The following is a 22,312-nucleotide window of genomic DNA, read 5'->3' on the forward strand; positions in this document are numbered from 1 at the left end:
TCCGCCCAGGACTAGGACACTAAGGGGAAATGCTCGTTTTTTATGTGCCAGCCTAATCCTTCACCTGTGTTTAGGGATTTGTTCTTCTCAAATATCACTGATGTTCTCTTGAATTATTTTTTTCTTTTGAACAAAAATATCCCACATTAGTGGTCTTCATTGTCCTTTATTTTGCAGTATACTTTGGTTAGGCTTATTACTAAAAGAGAGATTGTGTTTGTTGGTTACATTAGGGCAGGCTGCAAGTCTGTTTGTTCAGATGTGGGCTGACAAGTGCTTGGTCTTTTTAAATCTTCTTTAAGTAAAACTTTCTCTCTTTTTTTTTCTTTACAGATTCCAGCAACATTATGACAGAGCATAGCCAGATGCAACAACAGAACGGTAGTTTAGAGGCAAGCTTTGCGTCCAGTTCCCTGGAGAACGATTCCCAAAACACGATGGAGAGCCTGAGCCCAAAGAAATATTCTTCCAGCCTGAGATTTAAAGCCAACGGAGACTATTCTGGTTCCTATTTAACCCTGTCACAGCCTGTGCCTGCAAAAAGAAGCCCCTCCCCTTTGGGAACCAGTGTCAGAAGTAACCCCTCCTTGGCCAAAATCCAGGGGAGCAAGCCATTCTCTTATGATGGAACTGACAAAAATATTGCCGTGAAGCCTCCCACTCCTTTACGCAGTGCCTCACCCTCCCTCAGCGGCTATGCACGTGGGAAAGCGGACTTCGATAATTATTCTGGCCGGGACAGTGAGAGGTCCCTGAGGCTCTCCGAGAAGCCTCCCTATTCTAAACATAGCTCAAGGAATAAATCCCATGATAATGTGTACTTTCTCGGGGGGCTGGAAAGCCGAAAGGCATCTGGCTCCCTTCAGGCCATGTGGAATGGAAGCTCCCTCGGAGACACTGGCCCCTCCCCAATCAGCAGGTCAGGGGCAGCGAGCATGCCTTCAAGTCCAAAGCAAGCCAGAAAAATGAGCATCCAGGACAACCTGGTGCTTCCGCCCAAGTTGACCAGACACAGGGAGCCAGCGTCTGAAAACATCAGTTTAAGAACTAGGAAGTATTCGGGGAGCAGCCTGAGTCACATGGGAGCCTATAGCCGGTCGCTCCCCAGGCTGCACAGGGCCACAGAGAACCAGCTGAAGCCTCTCAGTGTGCCTCCAAGAAACTCTCTGGGCAATTCCAAACGAACAAAATTGGGGGAAAAAGATCTACCTCGTAGCGTAATAGACAATGACAATTACCTGAATTTTTCTTCTTTGAGCTCAGGGGCTTTACCTTACAAAACCTCTGTGTCTGAGGGCAGTCCTTATGTAAGTTCTACACTCAGTGTCCCCGGCAGTCCTCGCATGGCTCGGAAGATGCTTCTGGCCTCCACCTCCTCCGGTACCTCTGATGACCTTGATAAGGCTTCCTACTCCGGGACCAGCTCAGGCCATTCATTTCCTCCCATAGAGCCAGACAGAGTGTTTACGGCCAGGAGGAACTTCTCTTGTGGATCTGTCGAGTTGGATGATGCCCATTTGGAGAGCCTCAGACAGGCCTCAGGAACTCCCCAGCCTGCCCTTCGGGAACGGAAAAGCAGCATTAGTTCCATTTCAGGCCGCGATGACCTGATGGATTATCACCGGCGGCAAAGGGAGGAGAGACTCAGGGAGCAGGAGATGGAGCGATTGGTAATCATCTGACTTGACCTCACTGTTTCATTGAACAGATTCTTGGAGACAAGCTCCAAGGATCTACATGTGGGCAAGTAGAATTTCCTTGGGCACCAGCCACTGCTGAACCTTCCTAGAATTTCTACTGGTCTCTCTCCTCTTCCCAGATCACTGTTTTTAGTCACCTGTGGATGTTTGGTAGGCTACATTTGCCCAAAGTTATGTTAAGTTGCTCTTCAGAATTCTCACAGGTATAAATTCTTGAGAAGCCTAACAAAGGTAGTTGTGAATTTTACTGAATTTCTTAGGTCTTACAAACTTCTTTTTTAAAGGCTGTGAGGAAACGCCAACTTGTATTATGCATATCATCAAACTTGCATGTACATGGTGCGATAGAAATAGTGAAACTACAGTGCATCGAGATCTAGGCAGGACTCTGTAGTAAGGTGTCTGGAAAAGTGAAAGGTTGCCTACATGGTGTCTAACCTCTTTTCTGCACTGCACGCCCCACACGTGCCTCAGGCTCCCTGCAGCCGTGTCTCTCAGTACCCACAGTGACTCCCTACTGCACATACTCAAAACTGTTTGCCTCGTCTTTCTCTGTTTAAAATGGATTTACGCTTGTTGTGGAAAATATTGAAAATAATGAAAAAGGAAGAAACATTCCTTGAGAGTTTCATAATGAATGGAGAGAAACTACTACATTTTTTGCTCTCTTTTCTTTAAAGCATAAGGGTTTTTTAAATTTGTTTTGTTTTTGCTCATAGGATGAATTGGTGTCAGATTATTTTGATTCATTAATGATGAATTATGTATCTCTTTAATGAGGGAAGAAGCAGGGTGGTAAAACTGGTTTACAAAGGTGTGGAAGTATAAAAAATATTTTAGTTACCAGAAGAAAGTATGCTAGAATAAGATTTTGGAATTATATATCAGACTAGCTAATGCCCTATAGGGCAATTCAATTGTAACATTTGGATTAATTATAGTGGTCAGAAACTATTGGCATCTATACAGGACAAAATTTGTTTCACATTTTAGCAAAAGAACTATTTGCATTACTCAGATGTGATGCGTTAATGTCTATTCTTATAGTTTCAAAATATCCTAGTATGTGATAGTGAATGAAAACAAATGTGTGTATATCCTTAGAGAGACATTCCTTGGGTCGGTCTGTTAGATGATGCTCAAATATGGCAGTTTCCTTAGTTATCATAATCTCCAGATATTTTTCATGGTCACAAAAGGCATTGTATTTAGGCTCAATTCATTGGCATAAGTCCAGAAGAAGTTTTTTTTTTTTTAAATGTATCTTCATTGTATTTTTTCCATTACCATTTAACTCCCTTATACCCCCTCCCCCAAGCAGTCACCACGCTGTTGTCCATGTCCATGAGTCCTTTTCCTTTTTGCTCAGTCAGAAGGAAGTTTTGATTAACATGTGAAAGCAGTATTGTATATGGATAGTAAACCTAGCTTTGTACTGTGCTGAACAACTATTATTTATGAAGCCGGAGAATTAACTTCTCTAATCATTTATTTAAAAACCTAGGAGAGCATTTCAGTGGTGTCCATCACTCCAAAAATCTTCCTCAAATGCTCTTATTTATTCTTTTATTCCAAGGATATGAAACAAACCTCAAAATTCATTGCTACTGGGTTTCATCTTTAGCATTTATAAGTGTTGGTGAATTCCTCTTCCCTCTAGTGTCCCCATGTCTGCTAAGGTTACTGGCAGTTGAGGCAGTGACTTTCCTTACTGCCTGTAAAGCTGGTGTCTTGTCAGCCCCCTATAGATCCTAATGGAGCTTCTTGGAAGAGCATTATGGGTACTGGCTCCAGTTATTTTCCTTAATAATGGGCTTGTCATAGCTGATGAAATGAGGCTATTTTTAAGTATGACACTCTAGGTTTGGCCTCTGCTGCGTGGTCTGTCTGATTACATCTCAGTAAAACCGAGGACAGATTATTCTTGAGCCTCTGCAAGTAATGTTACTGCCATTAAAAAGTAAAGTGTTTTAGAAAAAATAGTTCTCCCTGAAACCTGAGGGAACAAGAAGGACCAGCTACCATTAAAAGAATGTTTCATTTAGTTTGCAAAATCAGAGTCAACTAAATTGAAGGTTAGAGATAGATCGAGATGAATGTTCAAGGGTTTTCCCATCAGAAAACAGAACATTGAAAATAATACCCATAATTTTCCAAAACACATATTTACATTTAGAAATTAGATTTCCTATGTCAGTTCCACTAGTTCTATGTAATTAATTCTTATTCCTCTGCCTCTTGGAGCATTAATTTAATTATGTGAATTCCTCTACTTCTGGACTAAGAGAAGCCCTGAAAATCTGATTCAGCTGCCTGTTACTGAAAAGGTCTCATCCTTTACTTGTCTATGTAATGTCAGTTCAGAAACCTCTACCCATAAGTCTATTCTTTGAACTATTAAGAGCAAAGAGTACCTGATAATGTTCTATCCATGAGGCTCTGAGACTCTCTTTCTTTGTTAAAGGCACATTTTAGTCTACAACTTAAGCAGAGTCTTTAGGGAAGCGTGAGAGAAAAGCAGAGACTACTGGTGAGGTTAAGAGTAAGTGGCCATGGTTCATCTTTGGCAGATTTAACAAATATCAGCAAGAAGGAAAGTTAAAAATCTTCTACCAGGGCATAAGATGCTGATCTTTTTTAGTCAGTGTTTCGCCTGAGGGTAAAAACTAGAAGATGAGGACATTGGCATATATCCAAGATCTTTCTATAAGTATGTGATCTCTGAGCTTATTTGTATTATATTTTTTAAATCCTCACCCAAGGATATGCATATTGATTTTAGAGAGGGAGGAGTGAGAAAGAGAAAGAGAAAAAGAAAACATCAATATAGAGAGAAACATTGATCGGTTGCCTCCTGTATGCCACCTGACCTGTGATCAAACCTGCAGCCTAGGCATGTGCCCTGCCCAGGATTGAACCTGCAGCCTTTTGGTGTCCTGGACTGCAGTCCAACCAACCGAGCCACCCAGCCAGGGCATGTATCACAGTATTTTACCTGTACGAAATTAGCCTGGGAAAGGCTGAGCTTCTCATTTGACTTGATCAATCTTCCTATGGAATTCTTGACAATGTTGACCTATTTGTAAATAAGGGGCATAGCAAACAAACCTAATTATCTCTAGCATTTTAGGGGGTAAGATTAAGGAATAAATCTTTGTGACTGCCCAAGGGTCCTCTGGGAAAATTTAAAGATAATTCAGATATGAAAGCTATCTGGGAAAATTTTTTTTTCTAAATTTTCATCTGATCTTGGGAAAAGAGAATCAAATATTAACCAGTTGTCTGTGCCTGTGAACGAGTGTTTGCGGTTTGGTTATCTAATAATTAAGTGGCAGTAAGTTATTTTATAAAAAACAAGAAATCTTAAGTCATCTGGAAATGAGAAACTTTTTTGTCACTTTAAATACATCCCAGTTAGCATAATGCACACAAAGTTACTCTTATGAGATTCTGAAACTTTGCATTTCTGGGCAGATTACATAGAAAAATACACTTTTACTGCCTTTTGTAAGCATGGACTGATTTCTCCAAGATCAGTGTGTCATTTCGATAGAGATAACTGCATTTTAGTTTTGCATTAATAGGGCCCTTGTTGTGCATGTCATTTTTTAAGAAATAATTACTTCATAAATAATTACCAAAGTTTTATAAACTTTGCCAAAATTTTAACATTTTGTTGTGTCTTTATAGACATAACTCTTTGCAGGTATTATAAAACAAGTCAAATAAAGCTCCATTTCTGCAAACCTGCACTTTTTAAATTTTCATCAACTTTTGTTCTTCATGGTTTTCTTTCACATACTGGCACAACCAGACACTTTAAGACAAAAGTACTTAAAAGATACTAGAAATTATGTTTAAGCTGATACATATAAAACATAATTACTATTGATATAAAAAGATTGATTACCATTATAATTTTATTTAGTTGAGTACAAGTTTTATATTTTTCACAATGTGAAGCATCATATGGAAGTAATCTTAGCTTATCTAATATATGACATTTAAGACACTCAGATAAACTAATCTCTTTATGATAAACCAAATCCAACCTGTTTAAAAATGAAATTACACTTGTATTATACCATACACACTGATAAAATAAGGCAAAGATATAGAGCTGTTTTAAAAATAAGATTTATTAAATCAATCTGACTTAATATAAGCATTTGCTTTAATCACGTAAACTTATTTTCTAGGAAAAAATGCTCATAAAGTCAGCAGTTAGGATGAGAAAGGTCTTTTTCTAAATGAGGAACACATTAAAATTACTAGAGTCATTTGTTTTCTAGAACTTGGAAAATGTTAGGTTTATTTAAATGCTATTAGTCTCTATAAATTAATCAGAAGCAGAAGTCCTTTATTTTAATGCATTATTGTCCTTAGGACATAGGACAATAATGTAATCTCCCACACAGTGATCTCCCCCCTCGGGCACAGAGACACAGACAGATACAGAACTTATTGAGTGAGTTCTGCTTCAGCTGCAGGTGAAGAGTAAACACTGGAACATGAAGTCTCACTCTTCCAGATCTCAACAGACTGGTGGCTTATCAGCTGGGTGCCAGATATTGTCCTAATTTGAATTCAGAAGTAGGAAAAACAGCCAACAAATTAAAACCAACAACTAACAAATGTCCAGTCACCTCTCACCTGAGCAAGAGTAGATAGATTCCAGGTCTATGGGACAGATCACCAAGTGGTCCAACCATAAAACCCGCTTCCCAGTCACTGCTACCACCGAGCGGGATCATAAGAATTGGCTGTGTGCAGACCAAAACCCAGATCAAACTTGGCTGAGAATCAGAAACAAAAACAAAAGCATAGGGCAGGAAAACAAAACCTTCAGAGAATACCGAGTCAGTGAAGGTGAAGTTGTGCTGTCATTTGGGATTCGCCCACGGAGCCAAGAAAAGCTCTGCCTGGGCTTCCAGCCCGTGAGATACATGCTTCGTGTGCGATGCAGTCCACTTGGGCATTTCACTGGGACCTCCACATTGTCACAGCCTGATTTTCAAAAAATAAACACAACTCTTACACAAACACAGAATGAAGAGATGCCAAAGATTTATTGAATTCATTAATGAGGACACCAAGCAGGCACAAAGCTGGTTCACAAAGCATAATTTCTGGGGTATTTTTTTAGCTTAGCTTTAATTATAGCAGTGTTTCAACTTTTTTTTTTACTTGTTCAATCTTTATTTGAAAACTCAAGGTAATTAATTATATTGAGTCTTAAAGTCTGAACCCTAATTATGAGTCTCCAAGGGCCTATTAATGAGGCATCATAATTTTCTTGAAATCTACATTAAATAGCTTCCAAAAGCTGTGCTAGTTGAGCTGTTTAGTTTTTTTGAATAATTTTTCTTCCTTCTTTCTTGCTCTCAGCTGTCAAACCTTGGTTTTGTCATGGTGCCAGCCATTTCTTTCTCTTTTTTTTTTATGATTTTAGAAATCAGATATCAAACCTTGTTTAAAAATGTTCCAAAACTAACAGTTACTAGGTGTAAGTGAGGTCTTGAGAGGGTCGTGTGTGCATGAAGTGTGTGTGCTTCAGTTCATAGACATCATGACGTCATTAGGGCTGGTCCGTGATCCTTTAAACTTCCTGGTTCTGAGCTGTTTTCCATGTAATGGAATGCTGATTTTCCATGTGGGGTAATGCTGATTGTTTGACAAACAGATGTTCCAGAGGCTACAGAAATCTTTACAAAGTAGCCAGAATACTCTTTTATTAATCTCATTTGATACCTGATACCTCATTTGATACCCTCCCAGTAATATGGAGGTAGCAATGGCCATCTTGTTCTTCTTATGGTTGAGGGCAGTTAAAGTCATTTTAGAAAGGCAAGGAAGGGGAAAACAATGTTAAAGCAAACCCTACTGCTGTTAAGAGTATTCATTTGGTTCCATTACCAAAAGCATCTGTGCTTCTGTGGAGAACCAATGGTCTTCCACAAATTGCTTTGTAGCAATCCAGTATTTACTTTCCAGTTGACAACGGTCATCTGTGGTGCCCTGATAAACAACATTGTCGCCATTTAGAACTATGTAGGACCAAACTTGGCATTCATTTCTCAAACATGTAATATGATGCCAGCTCTCATCAGGCATCATGGAAGAGGGCTTTCTAACTTTTTACGTGCATATGGAAGATAAAGGTTGGATTTCTTTTGAGGCATATATTGTTTCCATGGTAGTTATTATTTGAATAGGTAAAATGCCTGGATCAAAGATTCTCCACCATTTGGAAGGTATTTTGCAACAGCTCCTGTGGAAAGTTTATAACTAAAGGATTTTAAATTGTAAGAGGCTAGCACTGTGTCTGTCTTGCTCACTGATGTGTATCCACCCCTAGCCAGATGACTAGAGTAATGGCAAGAAATGCATACATGTTAGTTTGTGAGAACAGTAAGTGGATTTTTTGATACCTATTTATGGCATTCATTGAGGCTCTGCTTACTCTGTACTATAGGCTGTGTACCCCTAGTTCCCATGCATTTCAGCCTTAAGTGTATGCACTTCCTTCCAGGTAACAGTGAAGCTGTATACAAAATACAAATATCTCAACATAGATGCATTCTTTTTACTCCTAGAAATGGAGAAATTCACTCCCAATTTTCAATTAAAAATAAAAAGATGAAAATGAGTTATTTTTCTTTATTTTGGAAATTTTATAGCATTCTTTGTAAGGATTGGTGCTCTGCAAGGTCATACGAAAACCAAGGCTTGTGTACTGTTGAGTAAGACCATAGACCTCTAGTGTTTCCAAAAGTAATTAAAAGTATAATTGAGCGTATTTAAGGAATTATGGAATTCTATAACATAAATATATATGGTCTCTCATTTCATGGTGGTAAGATGCAGATACTATTTTAAAGACCAGGGAGTGAACGGGGTTTATAACTGGGAAAAATTGCGTGGAAACCCCAGCAGAGTGAGGATCGCCAGGTGAAAGTCACATGCCACCTGTAGCTTGTGCGTTGCTCCTCCACCTGCTTCTCCCTGCATCCACTTCAGTGGCTTCTACCCCAGAAAAGAAATTAGGGCATTCACCCCTTTTTGTTTTGTAAATTTGACATCATTTCTTGGTGGGTGCAGAATGGATAATGTTAAGAGGATGACTATTGTTGCTTAGCCATAGTATTATTATTACTTTTTTAAGAAGAATGTGTTTGGAATGTGAAGGCAAGCTTCAGTATTGAAAACTGTTTGGTCCTCTAATCTGACTTGAAAGGCATCTCCTTCCTGATGTGGCCCTTCTTCCTCTTGCTACATCCTGACTGTAGTTTTAATTTTAAAAAAATGATTGCATTAGTGGGAAGGGAGCCAGATCAACTGCAAATGGGGTGAGAGGTTGGTCCTTCTAACCAAATAAACTTGGTGGCTCCAGCTTTCTAAAGGGATATTAAGAAATTATAAATTTCTTCCTACGTTCTGAGTCAGAATGTCCATTATTACATTAATTGATTTAGTCTTCAGATTTAGCATAGCCTTGTTTCTATGGAGCCTTGGTTTACTTAGCTTTGATGTTTAAAGCAGACGACTGGTTCTTTGCCAATCTCTGCTTGCTTTCACTTTTATGCCTTGTTTGGATAGTTTCACTCTTAATGCCTTGTTTGTAAGGTTTATAGAGTCTAGCTCAGAAATACAATGTGAACCATAAATGTGAATCACGTAACTTAAAATCTTATGTTAAGAAAAATGAGAAAACAAGTGAAATTAGTTATAATATAGTGGACAGCACAGAATTAAATTGTGATGCTATTTACTGCCTAAACAAGTTACCCATTCTCTAAGCTGACTTCTTTTACTTCTAATAAAATACGTGTAAATCTGTAACTAGTGGTAATATAAAAAAGACTGTTTTCTGATGTTGGATCACCTTGAGTCACTAGAGAATAAAGACTTTATCTTTTAAAAAGCAAATTGCTGGCATATATGTAGATGCTCAGTAAATATTGAAACAGCCAATCATTAGCAAATTAGGATTGTCAACAGCCCCCAGTTAACCTAGAATAAAACAGTTATTGCATTATTTTTCTTCTTCAATTATAGGGCCAAGAGGGGGCTGAAAAAGGAAAAAGTGTTTAGCAATAATCTAGTAACTCAACATTGGGGAAACACAGAGCTAGTCTTAGTGTACTTCTGTGTTACACTGGTCTATGACAGTTATTATTAAAAGCAGGTGCTTCTGTATTTGAAGGCAAACCCTAGGTTCTTGTTACAGTAGCAGTATAAGCTGTTGCCTCTTGATGGTGCCACACATTTAAAAATTCCTGCTCAGAATCTAGGGACCTGTACTGTGGATTTTACTTAGCATGTTGCAGCATTCTGGGGCTAAATGCTGAAATACAAAAGGTAATTTAGACTAAAAGGAGTCCCTGTATGCCACCATGTCCGCTATTGAAAAAGTTTCATTCTTCTTTAGCAATGATAAATCAGTATTTTTGAAGAGTCATCATTACATAAGAAATAAAGGACAGTAATAAAATTCATAGAAAAACGTACAAACTAGATGAACATTCAAAATGTAGTATGTCTATACCTACAGGTACATGTAAGTGGAGTGGTGAGGGAGGACTATTGACACTTTCAAGGAAAAGTGATTCCTGTATTTGTTGTCAAATTACTGAGTATCTCTAAATTAAAAGCCATTTATGATCTACCTTTTAAAATTTTCTCATCAAATAATAAGTTTATGACTGTGCTGGCTAATTCTGACAATGAGAATTTTTTCCCCAGTTCTAGAAAACTTTATGGGAATATTTGCTGTGAAGAATGTTTTTAAAAGTTTGAGCTTTTTTTAAAAAGTCTGCACTTTTTTTTAAAGTCCAAAACAAGTATTATACAATAATACAAACACATTCATCACTTTTTCAGCAGAAGAATTTTGATTCGGCCATCTCAAATTGCCAGTTAAGACCTATTGGAAGACACTTAAAAATGTTAATCTTTTTATTTTGAGGAAACTGTAGATTCATGGACACTTACAAGAAATAACATGGAGAATCTGTGTACCCTGCACCCAATTTCCTCCTGTGGTAACATATTGCAAATTATAGTGCAATTTCACAACCAGGATATTGAACTTCATAGAGTCAAGATACAGAAGACTTCTAACACGACAGGAGTTTATCCTGTTGCCCTTTTATAGCCACTCCCACTTTCTTCCTACCCTCATCTCCTTAACCCCTGGCAACCGCTCATCTGTTCTTCATTTCAAGACTAGAACATAAATACAATGTTATGCTATGTAACCTTTTGAGTTTGGCTTTATTCTCTCTGCATAATTCTCTGCAGACTGAGGCAGAGTGTTGCATGTTGTTGCCTGTCTTGAGCTCCAAGTCGGGGATTTATGCTGCAAAGGAAGTCCCAAGAAACTTGGTTCTGTGTTTTTTCCTTGGGTCCTACTTCCTAGCTTATTTGCTGCTTTTTCTCCATGTTTCAGAGTCTTTTATGTTTGTCTTACACATTATAAAATGTCCAGGGTTCTTAGTTGTACTTAGTGTTTCTTCCCAGAAGCAGAGGTCAGTGAGATTAGTATTCCAAAGTTCAAAACATTCAAGAATTTTGCTCTGCTGACTTCTAAGTGACTACAGGGCCAACCTTTCTGTCAGGACATGGTCTGTTGAAGAATTTTGGTTTGGAAAAAATGATATTTCTTGCTCAAAATTGCTAAAACCATGTCCCAGATCTGGGATTTTAATTTAGATTTCAAGAAAAGACAATTTTGAAAAAATGCTAAGTAGAAAAAAAGGAACAAGATTCTCAGACAATTATTAATCATTTTCATTACAGAATAACAGAACTGGAACTTTGAAAGTCTGTCTTTTCTATCATATCACAAAGTTGTCCTAGAAGAAAGGAAAATGTTACTTTCTTAATATCTCAAATATAGAAAGAAAACATGTTATTGCTTATTCTGAGTTTCTATACATAAAATGCTGTAGCATGCTCTTTAAATTTTAACACATAATATTACTACTTTTTAATATTACCAACCTCTTTATGCATGAAGAGTTCCTTATATTTTTTAGGATAGATTTATTTTTTAAATGTTGAAGATTTGGCTTAAGGTCTTGGTACCTCTCATGTATTGGTTTTTTCTTAAAGTAAAATATTACATAATATTCTAAAATTATATAAATGAGTTGTGTTTTAAAGACTGGTTGTTCAGGGGAAACAAACAAAAAGATTCTTTGAAACTTAAGCCAAGGTAAAAATGTAAACAAATGGTAGTACTATTGGACATTTCTCCCATTTCTCTATTTTATCTGTTTATTTTATTTTTATTTTATTTATTTATTGCATTTTATTGATTATGCTATTAGAGTAGTCTTAAGTTTTCCCCCTTGTCCCTCTCCACCCAGCAGCCCCTATTTCCTCAGGCAATCCCCACATCTTTTTGTTCAAGTTCATGGGTAATGCGTATAGGTTCTTTGGCTGCTCTATTTCCTATGCTGCACTTTACATCTCCACAGCTATTCTGTAACTACCTGTTTGTACTTAATCCCCTCATCTCTCCACCTATTCCTGCACACGCTGTTCCCATGTGGCAACCATCAAAATGTTCTCTGTGTCTATAGTTCTATCTTGGTTCTTCTTGTTTTCTTTGTTTTTCAGATTCAATTGTTGATAGATATGTACTTATTGCCATTTTATTGTTCATAGGTTTGATCTTCTTTTTCTTGAATACTGTATTTTGCACCCATATTTTTGTGTGCATTATACATGGGATGATTATACCCATGATATGTAGTCATTATACCCATGTATAATGCCCATCATTATTTTTACCTCAAAAATTTGGGCCCAAAACTGTGCATTATACACAGCAAAATACAGTAAGTCTCTTTAACATTTCATATAATAATGTCTTGGTGATTATGAACTCCTTTAGTTTTCTCGTGTCTGGGAAGCTCATTATCTGCACTTTGATTCTAAATGATAGCTTTGCTGGGCAAAGATAAATCTTGGCTGTAAGTCCCTGCTCTTCATGACTTTGAAAATTTCTTGCCAATCCCTTCCAGCCTGCAAAGTTCCTGTTGAGAAATCAGCTGACAGTCTTATGGGAGCACCTCTGCTGGTAACTCCCTGCTTTTCTCTTACTGCTTTTAAGATTCTCTTTATCTTTAACTTTTGGCATTTTAATTATGATGTGTGTTGGAGTGGGTCTCTTTGTACCCATCTCATTTGGGACTCTCTGTGCTTCCTGAAATTGCATGTCTATTTCCTTCACCAAATTCAGGAAGTTTTCATTAATTACTTTTTTTTACGTAGATTTCCAATTTCCTCTTCTCCTTCTGGCACCCCTGTGATGCAAATGTTGGAACACTTGAAATTGTCCTGTAGGTTGCTTGCACTATCCTAGATTTTTTGGATTCTCTTTTCTTCTTATTCTGATTGGTGGTTTTGTGGTTCCTCATGTTTGAAATCATTGATTTGATTTTTGGCTTCATCCACTCTACTGTTGTTTCCCTGTAAATTGTTCTTTATTTCAATTAGTTTATCCTTTGTTTCTGATTATCTATCTTATGCTGTTGAGGTCCTCACTAAGTTTCTTGAGCATCCTTATAACCCGTGTTTTGAATCTGCATCTGATAGGTTACTTATCTGTATTTTGTTTAGTTCTTTTTCTGGAGTTTTGATCTTTTGGGGTGGGCATGTTTCTCTGTCTCCTCATTTTGGCAGCCTTCTTATTTCTTTCTATGTATTAGGTAGAGCTGCTATGACTCCCTGTCTTGGTATGGTGGCCTAATGTGGTAGGTGTCCTGTAGAGTCCAGTGGCACAGCTTCCGCTATCACCCAAGCTGGGTACTCAAGGTGGGCCCTTTGTGTGGGCTGACTATACCCTCCCTCCTCTTGTGGTTGAGTCTTGGTTGCTGTTGGCAGGTTATTTGGAGGGATTTACCCAGGCCAGTCAGCTGTAAGGACTGACTCTGACCACTGACACTAACCTTGGTCCTCTGTGGAGGATCAGCTGTGCAAGGGCACAGAGGTGGTGCTCTGACATGGTCTGTAGCTATCCACTAGGTGTGCAGGCTCTGAGGTTTCCTGGGTGGTACAGGCCACGGTCAGCCCCCACCTGTGTTTTGCTTGGGGCACCCTTTCTGAGCTATAAAGCAATCTGAGATGGCTGCTACTTGTGCTGGGCCTGGGGCCACTTAGCAAGGAGTGCAGGGGATGGAGGCTCACTGAGGCTAGCTGTTGCTGCTTGGGAAAATTTAGTAAGTTGTGAAGCATGAGCCCAGACCAGCCATTCATATGGAAAAACAGCTTGGTTGAGCTTGTAAATTAGGTGGGATGGAGTCTCTGGGGATTTCCAGGGTGGAGCACACAGTGTTAGCCAAGTTGATGGAGTCTTAGACATGGCAACTGCCTGCTGGCTCTGTGGCTTTGTGAGGGGACAATGGTGAGCTCTCCTTGATACCCTACACTTCAGTTCCTCCCTGTCAGCCACTGGTGCCTTTCAAGCTACTACCCCAGTGCTGGAGCTCAGAAAGAGTGAGTCTGAATACATTTTTGTGTTCGTTCTTTAAGAGGAACTACTTGGGACTCTAGAAGTTTCTTCTACCAACTCAATCCCCCTGGTTTTTAGGGAGGGACTTACCTTCCTGGCACTGGATCCCTGGGCTGAGGGCCTCATATGGGGCTGGGACTCCTGAGATATCCCTCCCGAATTTTCATCTACCACGTGGATGTGGGGCCAACCCATTCCCCGTCTCTACCCCTCCTCCCAGTATGGATGGATGTGGTTTCTTTAATTCCGTAGTTGTTGGACTTCCATTCAACTCAATTTCTGATGGTTCTGAGTGATGGTTCATCTATATTTAGTTGTAATCCTGATGTGGTTGTATGAGGAGGTAAGCTATGTCTGCCTACACTGCCATCTTGACCAGGAGAGCCTGTCCTGCTTCTTTACTTGTGGGGAACAAGAGCATCATTAGTTTTGACAGAAGGGGCTCAGGCACCTTATAGATTTCTCTTCTGAAACACTGTCCATTTAAGATGAACAATATCTGAAATAGTCAACTGCCTTAGATACCAAGTGGAAATTATGATTATAGTGATCACATGAATTTCTTTTCTTTATAGCTAGTGTTTTTTTTCAATCTATAGGGAGGAGATTTCCAAGAGCAGCACTGAGCTTCCTTCATAAAAAGTCCTGATGTCTTTATTACAAAGCACTTATTCTATTTCTGGTCACTTTACTCCTAATTTTTCTGAAAAAATAGGAGGTGCCCTACCTCTTATAGGTTCCCCATCTGCACACAGGCAGGACACACAGTTCCAGATTGCAAACGGCTGGGAGTGATGGGGAGTGAAGCTTAAGCATTAGCAACTTCTTTGTGATTGGGGGTGTGGAGGTGGTAGGTGTGTGAAGGAAAGGAGGAGGGAAGTAGAAGAGTAGATGTGCTGAGTAATCTGATAAAGATACTTCATTCATTATTTTTAGGGGCATCACGGACATTTTCAGACAGTGAGGCAGCAGTCAATAATGAAGAAATAAAAGTGTAGGAGAATGGATAATTGGGACATCCCACAAGGACAGTGCCAGGGCATATGGGTGCAATGTTGCAGGCAGAGGGTTTAGCCTGAGGGACTCTCCTAGATAATGTATTGTGTTTACTTTGTCCCAGACTCCCTTCTAAGTGTCAGCCATATGTTATATTCTATTACATATTTTAATCCTTTCAGCCACTGTATAAGGTAGACACCCCCCTTTTACATGAGGAACTAAGACAGGTAGAAGTTGAATGACTTGCCCAGGGCTACACAAGTAACAACAGAACCAGAAAAAATTAAATTAAATTAAGAAAAGACAAAAACAATCTTGTACTAAAAGATTATTATAAAATCAGTTTATACCATATCATCTTCCTCATTTTCCAAATGGTCAAACAAAAGCACCAAGTCTAGAATCCCAGCCATCAGATTGAATCCTATTTTTAATTCTAGAATTATTAACATCATTCTCTATAATTTGCTCAAAGTATAACTTGATATGTAATAAAAATATCAAATAAGCAAACAAACAAACAAACAATAAACACACCCAGGCCGTCTGGCTCCAGAGTTCATGCTCGTAGCCACTACAGTACAATGAAGAAGGAGGATCAGACAGATACAGGAGGGAACTTCAGGGAGTTTAGGCAGGTTGACCTTGATCTCTTCAGGCAGTGTGTCGCATACAAGAGTGCGTCAAGTATATTTTGGGAGCAGGTACTGAAAAATCACTGCACGGGAAATGCTATCTTAGTTACTTGTACATGTCTACTCTCCTTCAGTACCTAGTTTTCCATTACTGTGGGTGGAGAATGGCTATATACGGTGCCGCATCCTGGTAGTAATCTGCACATAACAAATGTTTATCAATCAGTAGCTGACATATTTTTAGTCATTCTCCAAATAACTTGCAGTCACCTGCAGAACAGTTATAATCATACAAAACCATTACTCTTTCATTTGTCCATCAGGCCTCTTTTCAGCTCAGTCTTCTTAATGAGGCACACACACACATCTATTTAAGTAAAAGGTGGCAGAATAAAGCACTTTACTGACAACAAGCTGGAACATGGACTTCCCAGACAGACTATAAAATAAAGCTTTCTTGGATATTAAGCTGACTTCCATGAAGATACTTAGTAAAACCAAACCATAAAAACTCTTTACTTATATATACAATTTCTTAATTAGGTCATTTGTTCAAAAAATGGTAAAAAAAAAATACTAAGGCAATGTTTAGGCAAGTGCAAAGGCAATTAAAGGTCACTGTCTCCACACATGACCACCTTCATATGACACCAATTGCAAGTTCAGGGAGTGGCCAAAAAAACCCTTTCAGGTTTAGCAATTTGCTAGAAAGATTTACAGAACCCTCTGAAAGAGGTCATAGTCACGATTATTGTTTTATTATGGGGGAAGACTACAGATAAAGATCAGCCGAAGGATAAAACCGTGTAAGGCAAGGTCGGGAGGTCCCAAGTGTGAAGCTTCCACCTGCCTCTCCCTGTGGAGTCAGTACATTACTCTACCCACATGGGTGTGTGACCATACACTGAATTATTGTCAGCCAAGGAAACTTTCCTGAGCTTTGGTGTCCAAAGCTTTTATTGGGACTTCATCATGTGGGCATGATGGATGGATTGTCCATGAGGTTAGTCTCTGTCTCTAGGATAACTGAGACCATGTGACCCAAATCTTCTACACTGACTCACATGGTTGGTCTTTCTGGAGTGGCCAACCTCTACCCTAAGATTATCAGGTGCAGCCAGCTTTGCCCTAAACAAAAATCTATGTCATTGTGTATGACATAGCTTATCTTCCTGAAGCCAACAGCAAGGACCATACCGCTCTTTGGGCAAAGCCAGGTACTTTATTACATAATAAATAACTCTGCTTCCTTTAGGAGAATCCCTAAGTCCCTCATCTCTAAGTTTTGGGCCAGTTACCTGCCTGAAATTAAGTAAGACTTGTCAGGTATAAAGGGTTTTGGTGGGGTTAAAAAAAAGACAAGATCGTTCATCTCAGAGGCTTAAAGCAACATGTGCCTATTTCTCCTTCACCCCCCATGACCAACACGGGTTGAATGAAGCCTGCACCCCACATTTCCAGACTCAGGGTTCAGGTAGATGGAGACAGCACTCTGTCACTCTGCCATGGCAAAGACAGGCATGTAATGAGTCATGCACCGCTGTTCAGGCAGAAGTCACACACATTGTTTCTCACATTTCATTAGCCAGTGAAAGTGTGACAGTCACATCTAATTTGGGTGCAGGGAAGAGAAGAATTGTTATACTGTGTCCAGGAAGAGAACTGAGCCCCAGTTCTCTTAGGAGCCCCAGTAACTATCCCAAGGGATTTATCTCTTAAAACAAGCAGACTCGCATAGAAGACTTTTAGCCACTTAATTTAAGACATGAGAATGTGTTCATGGAATCCTAGAAATTTTGCTTACTTGCTGTCAGCCCGGCTCTTTTCATGCTGCCATCCACTTTCAGACCACAGTCTCTGACTCTTGGTGGTATGCCCTATGAATTTATTCCAGAAGTTTGTGTAGGGCTATTGGGATCCCTTGAGTCCTGATATAAATAGGAAGGAAGTTGGCCTGTTTCTCTTCAGGTACCTCATCTCTCTTCTGATGAAGAACCCCATCTCTCTAGCCACATAGCACTGTATGCAGTTGCTGATCACTGAGCGACACTGTGGTGTTCCACGACCCTGTGCATTTGCTGATGTTGTTCCTTCACAGAAATGTCCTGTCCTCCCTACTGTTCAATAGGCCACAAAAACTCATTTTTTCTTCAGGACTCAACCCAAATTTGCTCAGTGATTTTTGTGTATTTCCTCATACATGAACCCATAAATTTTCTGAAAACCTTTGTTATCACTGTTTTGTTTAACTGATTACTCATTTGTACCTTCTGTTAAAGTTTTGAGGGTAGAAATGCTGCCTTTTTTCATCTTTGTATCCCCAGCACATTGGGCATTAAGTTACTTAAAATATCTTTGTTAAATTGAAGAGTATAGATATACTGAATCTCAAGGGTTAACAGTAGAGAGAAGTAAAGTCATTCTTGTCTGTTATAATAGTCCTCTTAATATTATAAAAAATAATTTTCCTTTAAGCTAAATTGTATCTAACCATTAAAGATTGACCCTGTGTATTATGTAATAAATGACACAATATATGTAATTATAAGGGGAGAATTTTTTAAAAAAGATTTCACCTGTGTGTAAGTATCAACAATTGGTCTTCTGCATAATGTATTTCTGCATTATATTTACAGTCCTATGGCCTAGACTGGCTGGGATTGTTTACAGGGAAACTCAGTGATTTTGGGAGTTGGATGAGGGCTGTGTACTGCAGAGAAGCAGAGCCAGACACGTGCCTCTGAACTGGAAAGAAAGCTCTGAGCTCATAAAACATACACTCAGCCCACAACTTTTTTTTAAACTCAAGGGAAAGAATTGCACACCACTTTCTGAAGCTATATTTCTTAAGATCTTGTGTCCTTTTCAAAGCTTGCTTTGATATACGTGGTGCACAGAGATGGAGGAAAGAAAATGGAGAGGGAAAAAGTTAAAGTGTATTTGAAATAGTTTGACTCAAAGTTACCTACTTTCTTGGACCATTGGATGCCTAGGTTCTGCTCAGTGGCTCCTCAGGAGGATGCACAGTAGAATGCTGGTTTGGAGAGGTGGTGGGAATTATAGATCTCCAGGAGGGTAGCCTCCTAGCTCAGCACATTGCCAGGTAAAACACCAAAGAAAATCAAATTTTAGGTAGTTTTCCAATCCCAGTTTGCACTTGATGATCCAGAGTAATTATTACTAGTGCCTTATTTGTTTCCCAGTGCCCTGGTCTGGAGTGGTTGCCCTGGTTTTAGGTCACGCAGAGTGGAGAATATTGGTGTGATGAATGGAAAGGAACAAAGAAATTCCTTCCAGAACTTCTGGAATGAAAAGGGCTCAAAGGAGAATTATTGTCTGAGGGTAAATTCTGTTCAGGGTTTTCCTTAAAAGGCTTCTTATGGTGCTTTCTGAAATGTCTTGACTTTCTTCTGATCCGCTTTTCATCATTTTTCTTCGGTGCTGCTTTCATGGGGCCTGTGTGTCTCAGTGTGGGCTGGATTTTTTACAGACTCATGGGCAGCAGGGCTGTGTGTGTGTGTGTGTGTGTGTGTGTGTGTGTGTGTGTATGTGAGAGAGAGAGACAGAGACAGAGAGACAGAGAGATTCAACGCTGGACAGATTGGCTTGTGAATGGGGTGATAAGAATAGAGAGAAGCACATACCAGGATACCAGACTTCCTGTGCACAAGCCTTTGAATGCTGCGTTTCAGTCTCTGAAATAGAATTCATCTTAAGGCTGGGATCATTTATTCCCTCTGGAATTAAGCAATAGCACTGGCAGCAAAAGAAACTATTTTGGGAAATAGATGTGGGAGGAATTTTGCTATGTATTACAGGCTAGACAGAAGTACCTTTTATGCTTTTAAAGACCACACTCCCTTAGAGCCCTGGTAGATGGAAACTGACAACTTTCAGAAAATCCCAAATGGAATTAATGTCCAGACAAATGTATACACACTATGATCTAGAAAGATTACTAAAGACTGAGTGTAGATGCTTCAACTTAATTTACCTACAGGGTAGAAAGAACACTTCTTTGGAGATTAGCCTTTAATGCAGATGCTGTTGAGAGAGGGTAAAATATGACATCTTGTTCCTGTCCCTTTCCACATACATGCCCTTGCAGGTTGTTTTTGGGTATTCCCATGTAGACTCTTCTGGATTGTTGGAGAAGTTTAAAATAAGACAATGAATGCTGAGTCCACCCCCTCCGGCCAGTCCCTCCCCATAAAGCTAAGGTGGGTAGGGCTTGGCAACTGGTGGCAGCTGTGGAGATAAATAAGCACCGGGGCTCCTGGGTGAACAAGGTGCTGAAGAGCCTGGGATGAGGTTGCATGGCTCTGAGTGCCTGCGGTGGGAAGAGGCCATGAGGACGGAGCCGCAGCTGGAGTCCAGGAGTTCAGACAGTGAGAGGGAGGTGGGGGCTTATAGCAACCAGTTCAATAGTCCTTTTGTCAAGGTATTGCATTTGGGGGTGGGGTGGTTGGGGGAATGCTTTAGAGGACAGATAAAAGTTGGATACAACTTAAGTGATTTCTATATCATCATTTAATGAATATATTTAGTGGAAACCAGAAATTATATTGGTCTATACTTATTTGACGTCTCCATTTGATAGTCCTTTGACTATTCAAAAGTGAACTGCCTTCAGAATTTTACCTTTACAGGTTGGCTGCAATTAGAAATGGAAAACAGCAGCCCAGTGCTGTTTAAAATTTTTTCTATTTTGTTACTGATAACCAGTTTGGAAAATGCTTTTCTCTAGAAGGCTTTTGAATTCTCTTATAAGTGTGGTAGTAGAAATCATAATAGATGGTTTTTGTCAGTTTGTTTTCTTCTTTCCACTTAGGCATTAGAATTAACGTGAAGATGTTGAGATTCCCCAACCCTAACAGTGCTATCTAGGCTTCTGATAAGCACTTTGTCAATTATATCCTGTTGTTCACAAATATACAGTAAATTTACTTGGAGTCAAGAATCATATTTATCTATTTGCTTTGCATGGGAAGTTTGGTGAGTGCCAGGTAGTGGTACCATTATAGACATTAGTGGCCTATATATTGATTATTTTTAAAAACAAATGAATTACCATCTTATTTTCCAGATAAATAAATCAAAGATTTGATGATCACAGAATATGAAACACATTGATGTCTTTCTGTGATGGTGTAAAATTTTCTTCATTTTTATGCAACATTTCCACCTTCTTATCATTTGAATTACTTATGTGAGAAATTGGTGGAAAATGCCTTTACATGGTGAAAACACAAAAATGTTTTGAAAATTTTGGAGCATTTCAAGAAAATAAATGAAGACCTACTTAATGCCTTTTAAATTAAAAAATTTTTAAAGTCACATTTTTCTTTTTGTATGTCTAACAGGAGAATGATAATGGGAAGTTAGAGAATTGCTTTTAAGGGCAAATATTAAGTCTGTAGTGATGAAAGAGTTAGGTATTGTTGAAGGTAGATAGGTACAGGTAGAGAAGTGGGAGTGAAGAGCTTAAAAATGGAGATTAAAAAAAAACCTTTCAAGTGTTTAGAGAATTGATAAAGCAAGAAAAGTCTTGCTGAGTGCTGCTCCATGCTAGGATCAGCACTGGGATATACAGATGAACGGGGCAGCCCAGAAGGGAGTTTGGGAGGGAAATCAGACATTATTAGCTCATGTGTCATGTGGATCCTGAAATGTATCTGTCAGAGACTGTGGGCTTATGTGTGGGATGAAATCACCAGTGGTCCCAGCCTCTTCAGTCTTTCTATTGGGAGTTGTCTCTGTTCTCACTGACCTCCCCTCCCCTCTGTGTTTTAGGAGAGACAGCGTCTGGAGACGATCCTCAGCCTTTGTGCTGAATACTCAAAGCCTGACAGTTGCTTGTCCACTGGCACCACGGTGGCGGATGTACAGAAAATCAATAAGGAACTTGAGAAGCTGCAGCTCTCTGATGAGGAGTCTGTGTTTGAAGAAGCCCTGGTGAGCCCCGATGTCAGATACAGGTGCCACCAGAAAGGCTCTGGCCATGACGCGGACTTGGCAGCCTTTGGGAGCCTCAGTCAGAGCAGTGCCAGCTTCCTTTCCCCCAGGAGCGCCATGAACGAGGAGCTGCTCAGGGACCTCACCAGGACTCCCCCACCGCCCCCCTCTGCCTTTCTGAAAGCTTCCAACGAATCCACTTACCTAAGTATCCTACCAAAGGTAAAGGAGGCAGAGCACAGAGACTGGGATTGAGGGCCTAGGACGATGCATCTGCATTGGCCTAGAGATTATAGACACTTTATGGTGCTTGCTTTCCAAAATGTTTTCAGTGAAGCTTCCACTGAAGAGGTAATCGGCAAGGTGTAGTGTTTACTATAAAGTAATAAATTTGCACTGCAAAAAAATGTAGGAGTTCAGGAAAGTAGAAAGAAAGGTTTTTCTTCCTTTTGTCCTTTCTTAGTGGTGACCTAAGAGATAAACACAGTTAAAGTATTTTA

At 39.4% G+C, this 22,312-nt stretch overlaps 1 protein-coding gene across 24 annotated transcripts in view; it reads left to right on the forward strand.

The window, feature by feature from the left end:
* The window catches only part of PHLDB2 (pleckstrin homology like domain family B member 2), a 235,180-nt gene that overhangs the window by 142,295 nt on the left and 70,573 nt on the right, over positions 1-22,312 (forward strand). For 23 of the 24 annotated variants that reach the window (XM_045851269.1, XM_045851280.1, XM_045851268.1 and 20 more), the window contains 2 exons: positions 334-1,670; positions 21,651-22,034. In XM_045851269.1, coding sequence (XP_045707225.1) covers positions 334-1,670; positions 21,651-22,034 — 1,721 coding nt within the window. The remainder of the gene's footprint in view (positions 1-333; positions 1,671-21,650; positions 22,035-22,312) is intronic. The other variant, XM_045851284.1, reaches the window with a different exon arrangement.

This window comes from Phyllostomus hastatus, unplaced genomic scaffold (assembly GCF_019186645.2).
Source record: "Phyllostomus hastatus isolate PE091 unplaced genomic scaffold, TTU_PhHast_1.1 phas_contig_86, whole genome shotgun sequence".
NCBI lineage: Eukaryota > Metazoa > Chordata > Mammalia > Chiroptera > Phyllostomidae > Phyllostomus > Phyllostomus hastatus.